The 24,417-nt window shown below is 39.2% G+C and overlaps 1 protein-coding gene across 6 annotated transcripts in view; it reads right to left on the bottom strand.

Moving 5' to 3' along the window:
• Window positions 1–24,417, bottom strand: part of BCAS3 (BCAS3 microtubule associated cell migration factor) — a 570,722-nt gene that overhangs the window by 279,666 nt on the left and 266,639 nt on the right. For all 6 annotated transcript variants that reach the window (XM_060135888.1, XM_060135885.1, XM_060135887.1 and 3 more), the window contains 3 exons: window positions 10,593–10,693; window positions 7,666–7,862; window positions 1,364–1,461 (listed from right to left, as the gene is read on the bottom strand). In XM_060135888.1, coding sequence (XP_059991871.1) covers window positions 1,364–1,461; window positions 7,666–7,862; window positions 10,593–10,693 — 396 coding nt within the window. The remainder of the gene's footprint in view (window positions 1–1,363; window positions 1,462–7,665; window positions 7,863–10,592; window positions 10,694–24,417) is intronic.

Consider the following 24,417-nt stretch of genomic DNA (forward strand, 5'->3'; position numbering starts at 1 on the left):
CATTTCCAGGATTCACAATTGTAAATGATAATTTCATATGAGCAGGATCTGTTAGCATTGACAGACTGAAACTATCAAAAAGATTTATTGTTTAAGTCACCTATCTCAATATCTCATTCAGTGCAAGGCTAGAGACCTTAGATATGTCTGTGCTTGTTTCCAGGGGACTACCCTGGTTGCCAAGTTAAAGCAGAGGAACAAGTACGAGTTCTCCAAAGTAAGAGTTTACATTAAGAATGAAAGCACAGCCCTGGAAGCGGATAGCTCAATCAGACACAAGGTACAATCCACTGACAAATAGTTCAGAAAGCCAAGAAAACGTACGAAACCCATGAGCTTTCGAACTTCGAAACACATCCAGAGACAGAATCAGAAACAGAAGCTTTGGTCTTTTAAAAGAGACCTTCACAAATCAAGTTTGTGTTTGTTTCTTTTTTCTTTCACATTTTAAGCCTCAATCAAGTCAGCTGTCTCTAGGGATTTTGAAATTGCTATAGATTAAAATCCTCTCTGACTCAACTGTCTGACTAATGCCGAGGGTTTAATAATTCTACTTATAAGAGACTTTTTTGATGAAACCCTGCCGTATGCTGTCTTCAGATGCGCCACAGATGCACCATATATAAAGCATCACTGTCCTTATTTTCTTTATGACTGAATTTAGAGATGAGAAAATGTATTATTACGAGCAGTTCTATTATTTGGCAGACCTGGCAGAAAACAGTTTTACAATACTAATGTAGCAACTATCACCTATAGAGACAAAGACCTACTTCCAGGTACTGATGACACATATTCATGGCTTGCTTCCAAGGATAGGAAGTTAATCATTGTGATAGATAGAGTTAAGTTAATGAATTTCTAAACTTTATGCTTTCAATAATAAAACCATTTAAGCTATAGCATTTGGACGCTCTACTTCCACAGATCAGGCACTTTGATACTCAACAGGTTGAGTAAATTGAATCCATATATTGTATTTACGTTCTCTGTCAAGGTTGCTTCTCCACATTTGAGAGATCAAAGGCAAAACAGTCATCAACCTGTAGCCTTCAATACTGTGTTCATGACATTTAATCAAGTGCCAACTCCACCGCATCATTCACCAACCTTAACAATATTTAAATGCATGGCGTCGTTTAGCAGCAAATGTAGGCACAGTACTGTTTTAATACACACACACACCCCCCTCACACGCACACGTGCACACACAACTGCATGTGCACACGCAGCCATCCCTCCCCACCACCCCCGAAAAAAGAAGAGGAAGATGGCAAAAAATATATACTCGCTACATTGTGCGAGAAAAGAAATTAAAAATGCACAGAAATACCCAGTAAACACTTTGGAGGTAGTTTTCTACCTGAGGCAGCATCAATCACGGTGGAAATTCCCCTTCGATCAGACACTGGACGGGATGACCCTGGCATGCTGACTGGGTCAGAGCGGACTGGCTGGATCCTGCAATGCAATTTAATTTAATTCACATATGTTACTGGCATCAAAACTGTCGCTGGCTACAACAGATCTTAAATCAGGAACGCTGGAATAGCCCAATCCATTAAAGAACCATTCATTCTAAAACAAGGCAAACAGGGGAGCTGCAGTCCCTTATTCTCACAGAAGGCTAAAGCACAGCATTCTCTACACTCTAGACCTCTTCTTCTCTTTGTATGTTTTCAATAGGTTTTAAGCAAGGGACTGAAAAACTGAAATTAATTTAAAGGGATAAATTAAGCAGCATGGGAGAGGACACAAAACACATTATACTGAAAACTTTGGCATTTGCAAAGGAGATGAAAAGTTTTGAGAATCTTCAAATTCATGAATAGAACCATGCCTTCCTTAAAAGATAGCATTAATAGATACAAATTTTGAGTCACTCCCTTAAAATCCTTAATGAAAGTTACTTTATATATGACAACAAGCATAGGATAACAAAGCTGTGCTGGGATCTGGCTGCCAGGGGGTTAGCTAGGATTACTACTATCTAACTGAGTTACCTCCATAAAATCATCAATTAGCATTGAAGAATCAATTAGAGTCTCAGCAAAATTGCAATTTACTACATACAATTTCAAGTTGCTTGGGAATGGCAAATCTATAAATGCCAAGAGTCTATTTCCGGTTGTATTAGATTAATACTGTTCACACAAAAATTTCTGTATGGCTAAAAGACTTGAGAGGCCCAGGCAACTTAAAGGACTAAAGACTTGTTATAACAATATAAGCATGCATTTTTGGCGATTCGTTCATTCAGTAAGTATTTGCTGAATATTAATCATGTGTCAGTATTATTCTAGGAACAAGCAGAAACAAAACACGAAATACAAAGTCTGTGTGCAGATATATAGTATAGCATATGGACTTTCAGGACTGATGCAAAAGAAAACTGGAGTGTGAAAATGAATGAAATAGGTAATGAAAGCTCAGAATGAAGAAATGGGGGGAGGAATGTACAGTCCATAGCAGATTGAGATGATCTTATGGCGCTATAACAGAAATTGGCCTGGAGGGGTGGGATAGGGAGGGTGGGGGGGAGGGAGACACAAGGGGGAAGAGATATGGGAACATATGTATATGTATAACTGATTCACTTTGTTATAAAGCAGAAACTAACACACCATTGTAAAGCAATTATACTCCAATAAAGATGTAAAAAAAAAAAAAAAGAAATTGGACCTATATACAGTCTTAGGATGTGTATATATGCAAAGGGGCAAGAAGTGCCCTTTAAACATAGAACTGGAACAAGTGAACCCTTGGAATTGTGACCAAGCATGATAAATGGAGGGCATCTTGAGGAGCATGATTAGGCTTAAGCATAGGGTTTATAGTGGATACTGGTGGAAGATAAGAATCGATAAGCACCATGGGACAGATTATAGAAGCCTGACATACCAATTATGGACTACAGAAAAAGAGTCCTTTTTTTTTTTAAATTTTGCTTTTTACATTTAGATCTGTGATCCACTGAGTTAATCTTTGTGAAGAGGTATTTTTGTATGTTTTTTAAATAAATTTATTTATTTATTTTTGGCTGCACTGGGTCTTCGCTGCTGTGCGGGGGCTTTTTCTAGTTGCAGAGAGTGGGGGCTCCTCTTCGTTGCGGTGCGCGGGCTTCTCATTGTGGTGGCTTCTCTTGTTGCGGAGCACGGGCTCTAGGCGCACGGGCTTCAGTAGTTGTAGCACATGGGCTCAGTACTTGTGGCTCACGGGCTCAGTAGTTGTGGCTCACGGGCTCTAGAGCGCGGGCTCAGTAGTTGTGGCACATGGGCTTGGTTGCTCTGTGGCATGTGGGAATTGACAGGCGGATTCTTAACCACTGCGCCACCAGGGAAGTCCCAAAAGAGTCCTTATTGAAAGCACAGCTCGAATGTATATGCATTTGTTGTATGAAAGAAAGAAATGGGGCGGGGGGGATGAAAAATGATGCATTTGATCTAGTCCTGGAAGTTGGAAATGTTGATGATCACTGCTGTAGTGGACGATAATGGTGCCCTAACCAGTATGCCTTCTGCCCCAGGTCATTTTCCCAAGTCCCAGTCATGGTAATCCCATCATCTCATGGTGAGATTAATTAGCTCAGGGATGCGCAGGCCGAAGCAAATGAGGGCCAGTGAGAAGAGAGGAAGAGTTTATTTGAAGCTTCTAGAAGAGATGTTTTCTGGGTCTTATAAGAAACAAGAAGCTAGCCTGTTAGACATGCCCAGTGCATGCAAATCAAAGCTCCTTCCCGATCTAAATAATTTATGTGGCCTAATAATTTTCCTATTATTAATCCACTTTATAGCACTGGAGTTTCTGAATCATCCAGAGTTGTGGGTGGGGTATGGACTGGGCTATAGATGAAAGAAGATTGGCCAAGAACTGATGTGTTGAAGCTGGGCAACGGATACACAGGGGTTAATTCTATTATTCTCTTTAACTTTACATATTTTTATATATGCTTGAAATTTTTCCATAATAATAATTTTAAAAAGACCAAAAAAAAACTGGTGGGGGTGATGGAAATGTCCTAGAATTAGACTGTAATAAAGCCACTGAATTGTACAGTGAATTTTATGTTATGTGAATTATATATCAATTAAAATAATATGATTAAGGTGTGAAGATCTAATGTATCACACGGTGACTACGGTTAATAAAACTATATTATATAATTGAAGTTTGCTAAAAGAGTAGAAGTTAAATGTTCTCACACACAGAAAATTCACAACATACATATATAAAAAAAAATTCACAACATACATATATAAAATACATCAGTTGATGGATGTATTAATTAACTAGATGAAAAAATAAAATGATAAAATGAAACTGATTTCTTAGGAGCTAATCTTGAATGGAAAACTAGGTTTTATATTTCACTTTCTTTTACATTATCTATTTCTTAGGTCTATTAATAAATATTTCATTGACCTTTTTAACGAGTTAAATCCCTATTCCAAATAAGGAACTGGTATGAAGTTAGCCATGCCTAACAGCCATGCCTGTTATAGATATGACAGCCACCAATACACCTGACTGTTGCCATTTTGGTTAGGATACAGGGAGGCAGAATACCACAGCATCAAGTAATCCTTAGCAATATGAGGTATAGGACAAGGTACCAGGTGTAAAGGGTCAGTTGAGCCAAAAAATCTAAACAAGTCTTCACAATTTAAAGGAGAAGGTACGGGGCCGCTTCCCTGGTGGCGCAGTTGTTAAGAATCCGCCTGCCAGTGCAGGGGACACGGGTTCGAGCCCTGGCCCGGGAAGATCCCACATGCCGCGGAGCAACTAAGCCCATGTGCCACAACTACTGAGCCTGCGCTCTAGAGCCCACGAGCCACAACTACTGAGCCCACGTGCCACAACTACTGAAGCCCGTGTGCCTAAAGCCCACGCTCGGCAACAAGAGAAGCCACCACAACGAAGTGTAGCCCCCGCTCACCACAACTAGGGAAAGCCCGTGCGCAGCAAGGAAGACCCAACGCAGCCAAAAATAAATTAATAAAAATAAAATAAATAAATAAAGAAGAAGGTAAAGTCAACAGACATACTGCCATTGTGCATAAGCCTAAAGAAATGTAGAACCAGAGGTGAGGAGCTGGGATAAAGTGATAGTGGACAGGAGTGAGGAGAATATAAAGAGTGGGATTTCTAACTGGATGCTGGGCAGGAAATGGTACTAAACAGGACACATAATTGAAATGATGTGAGGTAAATCTGAATTTTCCACCCAAACTGTGTTCTAATGGGGTTAAGGTCATAACCAAGGGCCTATATGCTTAAATGTTTAAATATAAACTACAAGTGAAATAAAAAAAAAATTATAGGGCTTCCCTTGTGGCGCAGTGGTTGAGAGTCCGCCTGCCGATGCAGGGGACACGGGTTTGTGCCCCGGTCTGGGAAGATCCCACATGCCGTGGAGCGGCTGGGCCCGTGAGCCATGGCCGCTGAGCCTGCGCGTCCGGAGCCTGTGCTCCGCAACGGGTGAGGCCACAACAGTGAGAGGCCCGCATACCTCACCAAAAAAAAAAAAAAAAATATATAAACCTGGAACTAACATAAAGGTTTCTAATATTTATTTATTTATTATTATTTTTTTTTTTTGCTGTACGTGGGCCTCTCACTGTTGTGGCCTCTCCCGTTGCGGAGCACAGGCTCTGGACGCGCAGGCTCAGCGGCCATGGCTCATGGGCCCAGCCGCTCCGCGGCATGTGGGATCTTCCCAGACCGCGGCACGAACCCGTGTCCCCTGCATTGGCAGGCGGACTCTCAACCACTGTGCCACCAGGGAAGCCCGGTTTCTAATATTTATATGTTCCCAACAAATAGGACAGAAACAATTTAAATACCGGGAGCTCTTTAGTATAAGAAAAAGAAAAGTCCCTGAGGAAATTTCTGGAAGGATTTCAGGAATAAAGCTCTGTCTGAAAAAGCAAGTTAGAGAGCTTTTAAATGAAGAACTGTATCTGAAATAAGGGGTAAGAAAGCTAGGGGAGGTCAAAAACAAAGGAACAGGGGACTTCCCTGGCAGTCCAGTGGTTAGGACTTCACCTTCCAGTGCAGGGGGTGCGTGTTCGACTCCTGGTCGGGGAGCTAAGATCCCACGTGTCTTGTGGCCAAAAAACCAAAACAGAAAACAGAAGCAATATTGTAATAAATTCAATAAAGACTTTAAAAATGGTCCACATCAAAAAAAAAACCTTTAAAAACAAAGAAAGAAACAAACAAAAAACCCAAAGGAACAGAGCTGTGTATACAGGAGCTGAGGATGTCCTCCAAAGAAAAGGGACAGGGTCTTATCAGAGTAGCGGGTGACAATCAACAGAAAGAAAAAAAGGTGGGGGGAGAATCTTGTGAATACTTTAGTAAAGAGAATAAACATAGTTTTATGGGTCTATTTTATTAACATTTAAGTAACAAAATAACCTATAAAAACATTTGAATATGCACTTATTCACTAAGCTGAGGACTGACTCTACTTGACTTTCTGAAACTGGATCATATTTTATAATTAGTACCTGTCACTATTGCCTCACATCTTAGGGAGAAGTGCCACTTCTAGAAAGCTGAAGAAAATATACTGAACCAAAAAAACCAAAAATGTATGGAAGAAATAAAATACAAAGAATACTAAAAAAAAACCTAAAATAGTGGGCTTCCCTGGTGGAGCAGTGGTTGAGAGTCCGCCTGCCGATGCAGGGGACACGGGTTCGTGCCCCAGTCCGGGAAGATCCCACATGCCACGGAGCGGCTGGGCCTGTGAGCCATGGCCGCTGCGCCTGCGCATCCGGAGCCTGTGCTCCGCAACGAGAGAGGCCACAACAGTGAGAGGCCCACGTACCGCAATAAAAAAAAAAAACAACACAAAACTAAAATACTTAGAAAGGTATTACAGGAGACATGCTTCATTATATGAGTTATTCTTAAAGAAGAAATATCTAGGCCTAATCCACCTCTGCAACAGCTTTTGCATTGTTATAAAGATTTGTTATTAATGTTGACAAAGAAGTAGAATAAAAACATATTTCCAACATAGGATTGGGACACATTTTTCCACAATTTCTAAAAAAGAGATGCAAGAAAAAGGTCAGAGGGCTATTTTAGATTCAAATAAAAATACACTGTAGAATTCTTTTTTAAAAGAACACAAAGAAAGGGAGATTATATTGCATTAGACTGAGCCCTTCACTGTCTGTTGTGTCCTAATGTGTCAAGTCTTGGTGTAACAAATTAAACTGCTAAGCAAACAGAAGAGCACAAAAGTCAAAAAGTTCTCAATTACATTAAAAAAATGCTAATAATAAAAAGCATACTCTGTAAACTACTGTGATTCTTACAAGTAAGAATCGAGAATATATATGATGAAAATATAGCAAGACAGATAAAGAGATAGATATTAGAAATATGAGAGAGGCATCATAAAATAAGACGGCTTTAAAAAGTACACTGAATATTAGATTTAGGGAAGTACAATCCAGAACACAAATATTTATTGGATGTGATAAGATCTCACATAAGATCCCCAGTGATAATGATGAACCACAAGTTACACTGCATGTATTCTGCAACGTGATACAGCGTCAAAAGGGGAAATGCAAATATTATCTAAGATGTTAATGACAAATGAACATATTAATGTGTTCAAATCACTATCTAGTTCTTATTTCTTACCTGAGACTGTTGAGATCAAGATCATCTGTATCAAAATCCGAAAGGGGCTGTGGAGTATCACTTGGACCATGAGACTGCAACACAGATGAACTGGATGATATGACTGTGGTTTGGCCTGAGGGATGGATGGTTTTGAACTGGAACTGTGGACCCATCCACAGACGTCTGTGGGGTCCGGTGTGCGTTACAATTTCTACCTGGAACAGATTAGGAATCATGATTGAAATGTATTAGGCTCTCCCTTTGAGAGCCTTTCATGATCCACCCCCTCACCCCAGTCTCAGCTCTGAACACTCACATTCTCCAAGAAGCCCATCTTAACCAAGTGGAAGAGGGACAGGGCATCTACAATCAAAAGGTGATGACAGGGACTTCCCTGATGGTCCAGTGGTTAAGAATCTGTCTTGCAATGCAGGAGACACTGGTTCAATCCCTGGTCGGGGAACTAAGATCCCACATGCTGCAGGGCAACTAAGCCCACATGCCGCAACTGGAGAGCCTGTGTGCTGCAACTACAGAGCCCATGTGCTCTGGAGCCTGCACACCGTAACAAAAGATCCCGTGTGCTGCAACTAAGACTAGGCACAGCCAAAAAATAATAATAATAAATAAATAAATATATATTTTTTAAAAAGGTGATGACAATAGCAACCTATAGAGACATTCACTACATCCCTCTACAGGTTCTCACCAAAATATATCAATACCAGAAACTCGTTTTGTGTATGTGTAAATATATGTGTGTATATGTAAACACAAATACACACACACACACACACACATATGCACCCCACATATATAACACAAAAATCACATGAGAATAAAAGGATCAGTTGCCTGCCTCATATACCGAGCACTGGCTCCCTAGGGACTACGTTTTTCACTCATTCTAGACAGTACTTACCACTTTGTGGGCATGCAGTGAATACTACACCTATCAATCCACAGATTAAAAGTAATTCCTTCATTGAGGACCAAGCTCATGACAAATGTGAAGTTGTTCTTGAACTATCCAAGGAAAAGAAAAGGTCTGAAATAATTTAATACCCAAAGCCAGTTTCTTTCCACAATTAAACACTATAATATTTACTGCCCTCAAAATCCTCCAAATTTCATTTTTAATGTAAGAGAGGACTATATATTTTCCCTCAAACTAGATTTGTCTTCAAAATACCATTTCTTAATTAGATTGTTTTCTCAACTACCATGAACATTCACATAGGTATTTTAAATGCTGCAAAACAGTAATAACAGAATGCTTTATGAATTTCATGCTCTAAGGAGGGGGTATGGAATGTTGCCAATACTAGACAATGCAGAGAGTAAGACACAGGGTAAAACCTAAAAATAAACATGTGATTTTACAAATGAGCGACTTGAATAAGAGACTAAGTATGCAAACCTTTGGTAAAACACTATTTCTCAATGTCTTGTAATTGCTACATCCACGTCTGTATACATACTTTATGGAACTGACTTGCCATGTGCCTTAGTTTTGCCCTGAGTTCTTTTATATTTAATCACATTTCTCTGATTGCAGTGATTAATTCTTAACAAAATGTAACTGAAAAGGTTCACGGAGTGCAGCTCTGTGTTTGTAAGTCCTAAAGGGCAAAAGCATCACGGTCTTGGAACAATATTCACATTCCCACTAAACACAGGGAGAAAACTACTCAGATTTAGGACAGTGATTTCTCATTCAAGAAGTTGTATTCAGCAATGTAAATGAGGCCACAGATAAAGCATTCTGTGTATTTTAAGCTCAAAACCATCAGTGTCACAGAGCCGAGAGGTAAACAGATGCCTGTGCAATTTCACTGAGGCAATGGCCAGATGTTCCTGCTCACTCTCCTGTTGTATGCAGTACAAACATATTGTAGATACTTTCACACTGACAGCACACATTACCCCTTTTTCTAATTGAAAAGTGGAAGTGAAGGACAGTGGTTTCTTTGCCAGCATTCTTTTTTTTTTTTTAAATTTATCCTGGTATCCTCAAGAAATGATGTATCTTCATATGCATCAAGATCCTTCAAGGATCTTCCTGGGAGTATTTTTGGTGTGATGAAATGTATGTCACCTAGAAACAATTTGATTCTCCAGTTCCCAGATTCCCTTTAGTTTTTCGGGCTCCCTTCCCTGAGAAAGCAATGAAACTGCACCCGGCCTCCACTGAGGCACCTGTCTGATGAAAAGCCGCTGGATTGGTAATCTGAGACCAGTCATTAACTTCACCAAATGATGTCAGACTTGAGACAGACATAACAGCATTTGTAATGAAGTCACTTGTAATCTCATCATTTTGAAATCTGCCTGAGTATCTTTTATTTCAAAGCCCTTGAGATGAAGACAGCTTCACCTAGCACGGAGAGGAAGGGTCAGTCGAAGCTGTTACAGGACTGGTTTTGAGACCGCTAGAAGCGGCATTACAGGAGCTTAGGAAAGGAAAGCCAGGCGGGCACTTGTGTAGATTAGAATGCCTAACTTTCCTAATCAAAGTATGGGCCCAATCTTCAGAAATTGTTGCCTCCACAAAAAAAAAGCCCAAAGACTGTTGAAAGGCTTCACTGTTTTAACAAGGCCCATTCTTATTTTAATCCAAACAGTCCATCTGAAATCCAAGGTCCTGGGGGATATGAATGGATTGTTTGAAAGATAGCATATTTTATGCTCTCTGTGTGAACGCTAATGTACACACATATATACATATGTATATGTGTGTGTATAAAATATATGTATCCCTGCAGCAGTATTTATGAGAAATTCTTAATATGGAAAGACAATTGATTATTTCTTGGGGAACCTAAAAAAATCCCAATTCTGCCCATTTTCCTCTAAGGAAAATAATTTTTAAAATTCAAGAAAAAAAGAGCTAATGGATCTCTGTTTTCTGTCACTTTAATAGACCCAGTGTTTCAGAGTCTTACCTGAGACAGCCACTCTTCATCTTCCTGTCCACTATGGTCAGAAGCTAAACTGTCATAGGACCCATGCCGAGTAATAGGCCCAGGACTTCCAGGGGGAACCACTGCAGGAGAAAGAAAATGTATTTAAACAACTTTAATCCATTCAGTGAAAAAAATGAATGTGGGCATAACCATCCTGAATACTGTGGTAATTTATAAGCTAAAATAAGACATTCAATGCACAATTCAAATAATTAACGAACAAGAAAGACTGAGTTTCTGAGGAATAAGAAAAATCTCCAAATAAGAGTACACTTTAAAAAACATCTGCAGGAATTTAGTCATTACATATATCACTGTTAAAGAAATACACAACTAATTGCATCTTAACAGCACAAGTACATTAAGGAATAGTGACAATTCGATTGCCCATGCACCAATATAATTCCTAGCCTTTAGGACACTTCAGTCCTCTCCATCTAACAATGAAATTAATTTAATGCAGTTCCTATAATTCAGGAAGGGGTTTTTAAAACAAATATCAAATAAGATTCTTTAAGAGTTTATTTAATAGTTCATATAAAGGGAAGGCATTAAAATATTTTTAATTTTAAAACACTTTTAGTTCCTAAAACATTGCATTTATCCAAAGAAATGTTTCATTTTTTCTGGATACTTCAGTAGTTTCCCTGATTCTTAGGTGGTAGGATATAGGCTTTAAAACACAAAGAGGTTGCTTTCTCATAAAAAGAAGAACCTTTGCTTAGTCAAAGCAATAAAATGATTCAGCAAACATTTATTGAGTTCCTAATGAACCAAATACCATCCCAACAGAAACTTAAAGTCCCATACTATTTTTTTAAATTTAATTTAATTTATTTATTTTTGGCTGCACTGGGGTCTTTGTTGCTGAGTGCAGGCTCACTCTAGCTGTGGCTTTCAGGGACCACTCCTCGCCACGGTGTGCGGGCTTCTTATTGCGGTGGCCTCTCTTGTTGCGGAGCACGGGCTCTAGGGCGCGCAGGCTTCAGTAGCTGCGGCACTAGGGCTCAGTAGTTGTGGCTCCTGGGCTCCAGAGCGCAGGCTCAGTACCTGTGGCACACTGGCCCCGCAGCTCCGCGGCATGTGGGATCTTCCCAGACCAGGGCTCAAACCCATGTCCCCTGCACTGGCAGGCGGACTCCCAACCACTGTGCCACCCAGGGAAGTCCCTAAAATCCCATACTATTTATTTGCTTATTTTTATTATAAAATAGACTTCATTTTTAAGGACAATTTTAGGTTCAAAACAAAATGGATGAGAAGACAGAGATTCCCCATATATTCTCTCCCTCTGTATACATTTTAATACTAAGAGAAATAAAGCAATAAAGTACTGAGGGGAAATAGAGAAAAGAAAAGGAAGAGGACAGAAGAGGATGGAAAGTTGGTGAGTATTAAAGAAACCTAGAAGAAACAGAAAAGAATGAGAAAAAGAAAATAATCTCAGAATTTCTACCACCCAGAGATAGGTATATACTTCAGTATGTGCATTTTCCTTAGGCTACATTCCTAAAAATGAAATCAAAGGATATGAACATGTCTAAATTTCTTAATGCATATTCTCAGAAAGAGTTACACTTCCATGAGCAGTGACTGAGAATGCTAATCTCACAGCACTCTTGCCAGAACAAGGTATTTTGAAGAACTAAATCTCAGTGAAACAGATATTAGTGAAGTAGACAGAGCAGAACACAGGACAAGATTTTAAAGAAGACGTACTCACAAAAACCTTATCTTAACTATCTGGGAGAGGAGAAATGATACCAGTCAATTACTCATCAGAGGGAGATAAATAGTATTAAAATACAAGATTTGCAGTGGTTAAAACTATTAGCTATCAGTTCTTCAGATTCATAGTTCTACAGCTGAGAGGCATGCTGGCATCTGGCACAAAACACAAGTTATCACCAAAGCATAACACCTAATTCCTTAGGATTTTGAATATCATGAAGAAAAGAATACCATAATAATCAATTAATATTTAAGCATCCTTAATAATTTTGGTGTATATTGCAAAGATGATAAGTAAATTTATGTTTACAAAGGCTGAGTTATTCCCTAACCATTTGTATTCTTTTTAATAAATAAATTTGATATTAAATTCTTAATACAGAACAGAGCAAGAGTATGCCTCAAAACCCCACTCCCTAAATACTAGTCAAGAAGGCAACTATGGACAAATATCTAGAGGTCAGGACACACTTTGGAACGCAGTTGAGGTGAGAGAAGATTTTAAAGAGGTGAGGTATGAATAGGCCATGCAGATATCTGAGGGGAAAGTGTTACAGAGAGAATATCAATTACAAACATTTTGAAGTGGGAACATAAAGGAAATGTTTCGGTAATGTCAGGAGGCCAGTGTGGTTGGGTGTGATGAGGCAAGTTGGGAGTGGAAGAAGAATCAGGAAGGCAAACGGGGCAGGGATCAGCAGATGGTTTACGGCTTTCTTTTTTTAAAAAAAATAAAGCTAGGGTAGACAGAAAGATATTGGAAAAACTTAAGAAGAAGTGAGAAATTATACCCTTGTATAGTACATTAGTACCTAATGTGAATTTTTTCCAGGAGTTTACAATGTACTCTACATATGCTGAGCCTAGGCTACTACCTGTTGCAGAATAAGCATTCCATAAGTATTACGTGAATAAATGGAGTTTTGCATTCTGGAATAAGTAATGATACCAGAATGGTAGAACACTTATTCATCCATCATCAAAATGGGATAAACCTGGGAATTCCCTGGAGGTCCAGTGGTTAGGACTCCATGCTTTCACTGCCGAGGGCCTGGGTTCAATCCCTGGTGGGGTAGCTAAGACCCTGAAAGCTGCAAGGCACAGCCAAAAAAAAGAAAAAGGCAAGGGGTGGGGTGGGAGGGGGGATAAACTTAAAAATAATCCAGGGCTTCCCTGGTGTCGCAGTGGTGGAGAGTCCGCCTGCCGATGCTACTCTTTGTTGTGGTGCGTGGGCTTCTCATTGCGGTGGCTTCTGTTATTGCAGAGCACGGGCTCTAGGCGCACGGGCTTCAGTAGCTGTGGCTCACGGCTCTAGAGCCCAGGCTCAGCAGTGTGGCGCACGGGCTTAGTTGCTCTGCAGCATGTGAGATCTTCCTGGGCCAGGGCTTGAACCCGTGTCCCCTGCATTGGCAGGTGGATTCTTAACCGCTGCGCCACCAGGGAAGTCCCATTGGATTATTATTATTTTTTTTTTTTTGCGGTACGTGGGCCTCTCACTGTTGTGGCCTCTCCTGTTGCGGAGCACAGGCTCCAGACGCGCAGGCTCAGCGGCCATGGCTCACGGGCCCAGCCGCTCCGCGGCATGTGGGATCCTCCCGGACCGGGGCACGAACCCGTGTGCCCCGCATTGGCAGGCGGACCCTCAACCACTGCGCCCCCAGGGAAGTCCTTTATATTCATTCTTGGGTAGAGTTCAAGGAAGTAGCAGGAGATTCCACATGTGCAACAGTAGAGAAGCTGTGCACATAGTGGGTCTGCACAGCTGAGCCTGTGACAACCTCTCTAAGTCCCCTATGGATGGGATGATGACTATTTACTATGTGTCCAAGAGTAATATGGACAAGGTCCAGGGAACTGTCAGACTTTGAAAAGGCTTTGAAACAAGGACGGATGTTGCAGAGATCTATATGAACCAATAGCCAATGATCGGGCAGGGAACTGGGACATCTCAGTGGTGAAAATAAAGATAAAATGATCCCTGGTCAGGGACCTAAGATCCCGCATGTCACGTGACCAAATAAATACCAGCTATTATTTAAAAAAAGGTTATAGTTGATGAGATTAATTTTTCTGTACTTGTTAGGATGGAGGCACAAAAGAGGACTTAAGAGAGTTTATTTATTAAAAAAAAGTTACATATATTGCAAGCCTGAGTTTAATGGACCAATATACCTACCTTCTATCTAAAGAAAAATGGTTAGTATCTTTTACTTTTACCAACTGGTTTAGATAGTTAATAATCTTGGGTTAGGAAAAGGATATGGAATTTTGAAATAAAAATCTCTGCCATGTTCTATCCCTACCTTTAGTACAGTAATTTAAAACAAGCCTATCCATCTAACTAAAAAGGAAACACTGTCAATTTTCTTTAGAGAATACAACTTCAAAAGTACTGCCTGCACACACAGGCATTTGATAAGTATAGATCAACAACCAAGGGCAGGATGAGCAGATAGTTATGAGGTAACTGTGAGGTAGACTTTGTTTATATTGTGTTCTCAGGAAAGCAGATCATGCTTCTAGTGAGTAAATAAAAGCTAAGAAAAAAATCACTAAGTGTATTTTGCTGTCTTACAGTGATATATGAGTGTGTGTGTGGGTATGTGTGTATTCCTATGAATATATTTATATATTTTATATGTGTTTATGTACAAAGCAAACAAAACAAATCTGCTTCAGCACTGACCTTTGCAAATTAGTCCTGTTAATCAAAACTCCCAAAAAACTTCCAAGTCAGTAGAACAACCTAAGTAAAATTATGAGCAAAAAGATTAAATGGTCCTCTGATAATACCCCTACGTCTGAATCCCACGTAACAAAATTCTCAATTTGAAAATGGAAAATGTCAATTCATAATATAACATCTCAAATCCATAAGTAGTCAGGAAGAGGATCAATGAGTATAGAATTTTTACAAATTACCCACATAAAATATAGTAATTAAATAGAGTTATAAACATTGTATTAACAGATATCTAAAGTGACACGCTGAAATCTCCTTTTTTAAAAAATTTTATTTGTGGTATGTGGGCCTCTCACTGTTGTGGCCTCTCCCATTGTGGAGCACAGGCTCCGGACACGCAGGTTCAACGGCCATGGCTAACGGGCCCAGCCACTCCGCGGCATGTGGGATCCTCCCGGACCGGGGCACGAACCCATGTCCCCTGCATCGGCAGGCAGACTCTCAACCACTGCGTCACCAGGGAAGCCCAGAAATCTCCTTTTTAACACTAGTTAATGGAATATTTGAAGGTTAGGATATGTAGGTTTGAATCAAGGTTCCAAGAATGAGTTATTACTAGTCCTGGAGAAATGTAAAACTCTCGACATTTCAGGGTGTTTTACCCGAAGTAATAACAGTGTACCCTCAATTCCAGGGAATCAGATTCTTTCGAAAATCCCCAGAAAGTAACAGCTAGATCTCAATAGCCTACGTTCATCCACAACAAATCTAACCTTCTAGTTGAAAGAGAGAGATACATTTTTACCATTAATATATTGAATACACTTTATATTAGAGCAGGTAATTACTTTTCTCAGTGTATTGGGCATGGTTTAGATACTCCAGAAAAAATCAGATCTCCTAACTATGGAGTTTATAACAGGGCACACAGGATCTAGATATTCCATTAAGATGAAAGAATAAAAGGAATAATTATTTGCTCCCAGCACCATCTGTCCTTAAAACAATGAAAGAAAAGAGTTGACAATGCATATGAAAGTTAAAAGACTAACCACATACATGTTATAAGCATCCTTTTTATATAAACTGACACAAAGCATAATGCTGAACAATGAGCAGTGCTTATTTATGAACCCAATGAAGGGAAAATCTATTTGGTTCTGTTATGTTCTTGTTCTAGTCTTCCCTGCATCTCTTGAACTCCCAGTAATAAATTCTCTTAGCTTCAGAGGACACAGCTGCTAGTCAAGCACAGGCTCTCCTGGAGCGAACTCCATGCTCCCAACTTTAGGAGATGCTAAAAAGCTGCTCTACTCCCTGAAATGAATCTTGGTAGTACTGGAATCAGGGAAATCTACTTCTCAAATAAGGGGGCAAATGTTGATCCAAACAGTATCTCATTTTTTATGTGAGATGTAGCTCTCTGCTTTAGCTTCTATTGCAAAACCTAAAATATGTTCATATGCTGAATAAACAGCTCTAGAAAGAAACGTAGAGAGTCTTTTAATATGAAGAAACAAAAATGGATCCAAAGGTTTTTATTGGGAGAAGTGAGTGAGAGCTGGGTCATACCGACAGCAGAGTGGGCGGTAGAATAAAATATTCTTCAGATTCAGGACCAGACACAGCTTTTGTTTTCTCCTACTCCATACCATATCCCCACCAATCCTCTGTGAACAATAAAACCCTTACCATGCTGAAGTCTTTAGTGGAGACCTGAGAGGTGAATAATGTTGTGCCAGCATTATTCAGTCCTTTAAGTTATTTAGGGGAACAACATTCCTTTTTCTAGCAACAGAGAAATTTGTGAGTTAAATGACATCATGCTGCCTTGAATGAAACAGCTCAGGCTCAAAGTTCACCCAAAGGCCAACAGTGATAAACTCTCATCCAAGGACAAACTTCAATATATTTTTGGTACTTATTAAAAACAGCATTTATATAGCAGCCATACAGTAAGAGAGGGTTCTTTACCAAACTCTGTTTCTGATCAGAAAGCACTCAGGATCTTAGGAAGAAATTCTGCTTGGGAATGTAGTTTCTTAGTACAGAAAATAAAATTTGCCTTTTAAGAAGAAAGGCTCAAATAGAAATAATCCGAAAGCAAAATAGTCTAAGGCATTTCCTAACGAACAAGCAATTCACAAAAGAGGAAATACAACAGCCGACAAACACACATAAATAGTAGTAATCAGAGATTTGCAAAATTTAAGAAGTTATGCTTTCATACTATCAAACTGACAAAAATTAAACCCTGGTCTTTTTAAAAATAATTTTTTAAAAAGGGAGAAGGCTCTCAGGTCAAAAATACCACACCTAACTACCTTAAGATAAAGGTACCTACTTATATTTATTGAGGGAGTGACTCTTACCTCTGCTGAACTCTGTAAGTTTTCTCTGTAATTTATAAATGTTTCCATTTAAATGTAAAGGAATTCACTGGATTTCACACACAGAGTAATCAAGCAATAGCACGATATATTACTGGCTGATCTGTTTATTAGGAGCCATCTCCTGTATCCGTGCAACAACAACTGAAGTGTTACAATACATAAAAGGGAACAGGCTTTACCTATGTTATATATTAAACGGATCAATGATCTTCCTTGCACCCTGACCCTGCGGTACCATAGATGTTCTCTAATTAATTATTAAAGTTTTCTAACAGTCAGTCATTGTACATCTCTGGTTTCACTTTCCTTTCATTCCACATTCCCAGAAGAACAGTCACAAGCAATATATAATTAGAAAAATGACATACCCTCATTGTTTATGAGATAATAGATTTCACTGGATAACTGACAACCCTAGGTGCATCTCCTCCCTACCGTGCTCTGTCTCCCTTGCCCTACCCCTAAAGCATCATATAATATTCCCACAGAAGACATAAACTAAGGAGCTTTCATTTGTTATTCTTCCTACCATAACGGTCATTTGCCATTTCGTATCTGGACAAGTTGTACCTGGGGATAGACCGGAAGGGGTCACAATTTAGTTTTGCTCCTCAGTGTAACTCTAAATATCATAAAATGAACAGAAAGAATAAAACACAATGGCTTCAGGCTGTCAGCAAGATCAGCTACTCCCCTGAAAATTTCGAACTGTCCCAACTTAATAGGCTGCGACAGTCCCTTCAAAACAATTAAAGTCACCTGGAAAGATGTACACAATTTAATGTGTATTATGGCAACTCAATTCATAGTACAACTATATTATATATACATTAAACCAGTAGCAGGATAACTAGAAAAGTGAGTCCGCCCTGACTATTTTAAAGGATCATACTACGTCTGTATAATACCTTGCTTGCAGCTTAGAGATAACAACTTTGTCTTACCAAGGGTTAGATAATCTATCCAGAAAAATAAGTCTAAATAACAACAAAACCATTCTTATCAAAGCTCACCTTTACATAACTGTTACCTCACGGGAGGAAATGAACATGGCTGGGGACAGGGGTGACTCAGTTTCCACTAAATATTTCTTGGTACCTTTTAAATTGTGTATACCATGTACCTATTTAAAAATTTATAATTATAAAGTTGTGGAATAAGCACACTACAGTTAATATGGTTAGCGAAGTCAATCCAAGAAGAAAGGAAAACAAAGAAATAAAATGTGTAACAATAAATGATGGAAACCAATGCATGAAACAAAAGTTGAGCTTATAGCATATCGAGTCATACATTTCCCCCGTTTTCTTGGGTTTTGTGGCGTTTTCTCTAAAAAGGGAAGTAGAAGTGCTTATATACACTCTTTCTCACACTCACTCTACATGTATCTGTTTATCATTATCTCTGTATTTACACACACATATCAAATATAGGACCAGCTTTTAGCAACTGCTCAAGTACACATGGTAGTGTATGTTTCTGTTGAGGGAAATGACTGTTTGCTGGAAGCTAGAAGCTCTTTGGTGCTAATTCTCTGTAGAATTATGAGCTGTAATCTTTCAATAGTGGCAACTGTATTCTCACAGCTAACCCTGTACGTTAGAGGCAGCTCTTTCAGGAATAATCAATTCTCTAAATTCAAGGAACACTCTAAAATATAATATCCTCTATGAGATTGAGATGAGTAGAGGTTAGGCAGAAAGTATTGCAAATTGATGTCTTAAAGGTAAAAAATCACTGTTTTGGATCATTAAACCACATTCAGTCATCAATGTACCAATCTGTACAAGTAGGCAATAGGCCAGTTATTGCAAACGTATTGTTCCCGATCTAACCTACAATGGCACAGTTGAAGGGCAAAGAGTCTAATGTACTCAGTCCAGCCTCCACAACAAGGTCTTACAAAACGAATATAAAGGGGAGGGAGTCGTTTGGAAATGTAAAAACGGCAAAGATCATTTTTTGCAAAGAGTTAATGCAGCTTCTTCCATGCTTCCCTTATTTATTATCTAGTTGCATACCAGATAAGGCCAGATCATTATACAGCAGGAAGAATTAAGTACAGATTTTCTCTTGCCTAAGCAAAAGAGGCAAAGTTCTCTTGGCATGGAGAGTTAAAAGCTTTTAGTTGTGGAAGACATCAACATTTTCAACCTATACTTAAGAACATAATTTAAAATCTTTCCAAACAATCATTAAGGATCCTTGATATGTTCCATAAAATAGAGAAATTAAATGTTTAAGATTTTTACCTCTAAATAAATCAGAAAAATCATAGAGCCAAGAGGACTGCAAAAAGAATGAGATGGAGAATACTGCCTTACAACCACCGTATGTTTTTCTCTCTTTCCAAATGCAGGAGAACATTTTCCAAGGCTTGCTCTTCCCTCTACTGCTGCACAATGTACAACTACTAGAAAGAGGTATCTCCTTATTATTAAGTCCTTGTCATTAGATACATACTAAAGTATTAATAGGTAAAAAGACACAAGAGTGGGTGGCTTTCTCACAATACTTTTATCCACCATACGTTAAAAAAAAAAAGATTTTAAGAGAACGTAAGAAACAAGAGTGGCAGAATGTTGTTAATTCTTCAAGCTGAGTAATAGGCAGACTCATTATACTATTCACTGTACTTCTGTGAATGTTTCAACATTTCCATAATAAAAAAATTTTTTAAAGTCTGTTGCATGAATGAAAAAAACAGCAAACATTTCTTGACCCACAGTTGGACACAGAGCCATCTTGATTCTTTTCTTGGCAAGACTAGGAGATCTATGAAGTATTCAGGACTGTGTTGTTTTCCCACAGCACCATACGTGTGAGGATCATCCATGTTAATACCTTTAGCCTTAGTATAACATTTAATTTCTATGCTCTATAACAAATTGCAATATAGTCTGTCCTTCCGTCTCCCCTTCTTTCCCTCTTTCTTTTTTTTTAAAGATTTTTTTTTTTGGTTGCGTTGGGTCTTCGTTGCTGTGCGCGGGTTTTCCCTAGTTGCGGCGAGCGGGGGCTACTCTTCGTTGTGGTGCACGGGCTTCTCATTGCAGTGGCTTCTCTTGTTGTGGAGCACGGGCTCTACGCATGCAGGCTTCAGTAGTTGTGGCACATGGGCTCAGTAGCTGTGGCTCGCAGGCTCAGCAGTCGTAGCGCGCAGGCTCTAGAGCGCAGGCTTAGTTGTGGCGCACAGGCTTATTTGCTCCACTGCATGTGGGATCTCCCCGGACCAGGGCTCAAACCCGTGTCCCCTGCATTGGCAAGCAGATTCTTAACCACTGCGCCACCAGGGAAGTCCCCTCTCCTTTCATTCTTTTTCTTTCTTCCTTTTCCCCTCCCTCCCTCTCTCATTGCCTTTAAAAAAAAAAATCACCTAAATAATATTATATGAACACATGTTCACTATAAACTTCAAAAAATATGGAGTAAAAAACAAAAGGCTCACTGGAATAGTGAACAATGATTCTAATGACAAACTCAGAAAATCAAATGCCCTTCTGGCATTTCAGAAGTCTGGGGGTTGAGAATCTTACCTTTTATGTAAAAGTTTCAGAGTTTTAAGGCAATTATCCAGAGTAAAGCCTTTCAGAATGCAGTGGACACCAAGAAAAATCCCAATTCCTATAAATTACTAAGGTATTGAAGATGCTCAAAACAAATAGGTCTAAGAGAAATTTTCATTTGCATCAATAAATTAAAATTGCTAAGAAAAATTTCTTTCTATAGGTTTGAAAATGCTCAGGTTAGAGCCATACTTGTCCAGATGACCACTTAAAAACAGAAGAGACAGGATTTACCACAAATGTTTTCTCTTCACTGTTGTTTGTTAACAACAAAGCTGTGCCGACTAACAGTATCTCAGTCATAAAGCTCTTGGAAGGGATAGAGGCAAGAAAGACCTCAAAGGAGAACAAGAATACTATTTCTGTTAACACGACCTACAAACAAAAGCTAATCTTTGCTAAGTTTTTATTCTATCCAAGATAATGTGTAAAGCTTTTTGGATGAATTACCTCATTTAATCTAACACAATCTTGTAAGGTAAGTATTATTCCCATTTTAATGGCAGGTAAACTGAAGCCCAGAGAGGTTATCTGCCCAATGTCACCCAGCCAGCAAATAGCAGAAATGGAATTTAGAACTGCAAACTCCAAAGACCATGTTCTTAACCTGAAGTATAAACTGTTTCAATTCATGATGTCTCTACCTGGTAAGTTCATTATTTTAAATTAAAATTTTCATGTGAAACATCTGAGAGTTATTTATCCCCAAATATAAACTATATCACCGATTTAGTCTCCATGATTCCTTTATTTCATGTCTTAATATAATCATTTTTCTCATCTTAATAAACATCTATGTATACTGATCAGAGATACCATATAAAGCTATGGAATAATGGGAAAAAATGACTGTGAACAGAAGTCCCAACACAAAGAAGTTACAGACATTCAAGGAAGCCTTACATGTAGTAACAGAAAAGAAAGTACTTTGAACCACACTTTACATTCTCTATAATACCCCTGAGGAATTAGAAGATTTCATTTTAGAAAATATTGGTTTGGTTTTATACTTAAAGTATAAGTGACATAACCATGGGAGGACCACTGGTACCTAGGAACAGCCTTGGAAGGCAGCAGAGTGCCCAAGAGAAGAAAAAAACAGTAAACGCAAAATATTCTTAAAAATCTCAGCTCTGGAGCTTCCCTGGTGGCGTAGTGGTTGAGAGTCCGCCTGCCGATGCAGGGGACACGGGTTTATGCCCCGGTTCGGGAAGATCCCACATGCCACGGAGCGGCTAGGCCCGTGAGCCATGGCCACTGAGCCTGAGCGTCCAGAGCCTGTGCTCTGCAACAGGAGAGGCCACAGCAGTGAGAGGCCTGCGTACGGCAAAAAAAAAAAAAAAAAAAAAAAAAATCTCAGCTCTGACCCAGACTTGACACCATGTAAGGGAGGTTCTGATGCTCTTCATGTGGTCATAAAATACAAAGAAAGCATAGTAGAAAAGGCAAGAAACTAATGGTATAAAGGCATTCCAGTGTTTCTCGTCTCTCCACCAACTTCCACAAAATCACATGGCAGAAAGCCTCCTGTCATATGTCAACAATAAGGAGAACAGACTCAAACTGGAGAGAGACAATCCACGGCATTCACCCACCTCCCTTCTGCCTTGGTCATTCGGTTGGTTACCTTCAGAAAGAAAGACCATGAGAAAAAGAAGAAATTGAGTGATGATAAAAGCTTATACACCATCAAAGCAAAAAGTAAAGCTTCTGACTTAAATGAGACTCCAAGGGCAAGATGGACAGACAGGGGTGCAGCTGAGAACCAAGCAGAAAGGCTGAGTTTCCCTGGTATTTTCTACTTTTCTGGAATAAGAACTAAAAACTATTATGCAGTCAGGAGGGCCTGAAACATATAACAGAGCAGAAATTATTATTTTTTTATGATTATGTAAAGGGCAGTGGCCAAGAGCAGCCCTTCTGTTAACAACAAAGAGGTGTAGGTAAACACATAAGCAATGCTACCATAAAGTGGAGATTTTTGTTTTAACAAAATCTATATTTATATGATTATATTTCCCATGGTTGAGGGCGGCTATAATTAATGGATTTCCCTCGTTCTCCTAATGCAGCCATTTGTCAATTCAAATACAGAATGTCCAATCAATTTTGATGTATTTAGTAAGCAATTTGTCAAATGGTGCTATAATCCAGTTAATATATTAATTCTTGTCATGGAGAGAGTTCTGACAACTACATGGTTTTCCATAACTGGTTTGGAGAGAAAAATCTGAGCTGGAACTCAACGGTCATTCTTTGGAGGTGACACCTCTGTGTCCCGGGATCTGAGAGCATGCCACAGTACATCATTTAATAGGAAAACTGCTTTGCTGAACTAGACATCTAGGGTCTACTGGACGGTGTGGCTGCCAGTTCATTGTAATACTGGTTTTCTTTGAATGCCTGTGTGTTTCATATATTTTAAATAAATTGATCAAGCCAATATATGTGACACAAAAAATGCAAAGTATGTAAGCTTCCAAGAGAGGAACAAGGCTTTACCAATGAAATGTATGCATCTTAAACTTAAAAAGTACTCTTATAAACACTTTCCCCTATTCTTAATGTTTCTTCATATGAACTGCTAAAGAAGTGGCTCTCAATCTTTTATTTTCCTATCCCAACATCCTTCAGGTAAATGACTGACTCCTAGCAGTACTTAACAGGGCACTGTACTGTTAAGGCCACATAGTTAGTAACAATTAGACAAGACTCTGAGAAGGCCACCTTCAGCTTACACAGTGCGAAGCTCCGGACATGACAGTTTTCTTACTTTATATTTCATCCAATAATCACTATGTTATCTCCATCTTTTCCCCAAGTCTATCTATGCACTGGGGGCTGGAGAGAGAACCACGGAGATTTCAAGTAGGTGGCCCAAATTTATATCACAGAAGAAATCTGGACTATAGTGATCAAGGAAGTATCAAGTTCTTTCTCAAACTTTTCAGTGGGATATTTAATCACTACCAGTTTGGGCACGGCAGGAAACAGAAGATAGGTTTTTAGTGTACCACAGATAACCTCCATGGGTGTATTTCGCAAATACTTTCCAAAGATGATGGCTCTATCCATTCACTATGTCCAAATCTTTCCATATTTCTCTATCAGGAAATGCAAAAGCAGACATGAAGGCAAATCCTTTCTAGAAAACAATACTGAAAAACATGGCAAAAAAAATTTGTTTTAAACAGAAGAAAAAGAAAGAAAGAAAAGAGGAAAGGAACATTACATTCATCTTCCAGACATTAGGCTCCCCTTAGTACATTTATGAACCATGGAAGAGCAAATTGTCAGAGTGATTTGGCACAAGGCTGTGTATTTAAAAACCTGCCATGTGCACTAGTCCTCCAGACTACCAGACGTCCCATTGTTTGATGTGTCTGCTGAGAAAGGTGCCCTATGTGTCAGAAGAGCACACTGAATATTTTTCA

The sequence above is a fragment of the Lagenorhynchus albirostris genome, chromosome 20 (assembly GCF_949774975.1).
Source record: "Lagenorhynchus albirostris chromosome 20, mLagAlb1.1, whole genome shotgun sequence".
Taxonomy (NCBI): domain Eukaryota; kingdom Metazoa; phylum Chordata; class Mammalia; order Artiodactyla; family Delphinidae; genus Lagenorhynchus; species Lagenorhynchus albirostris.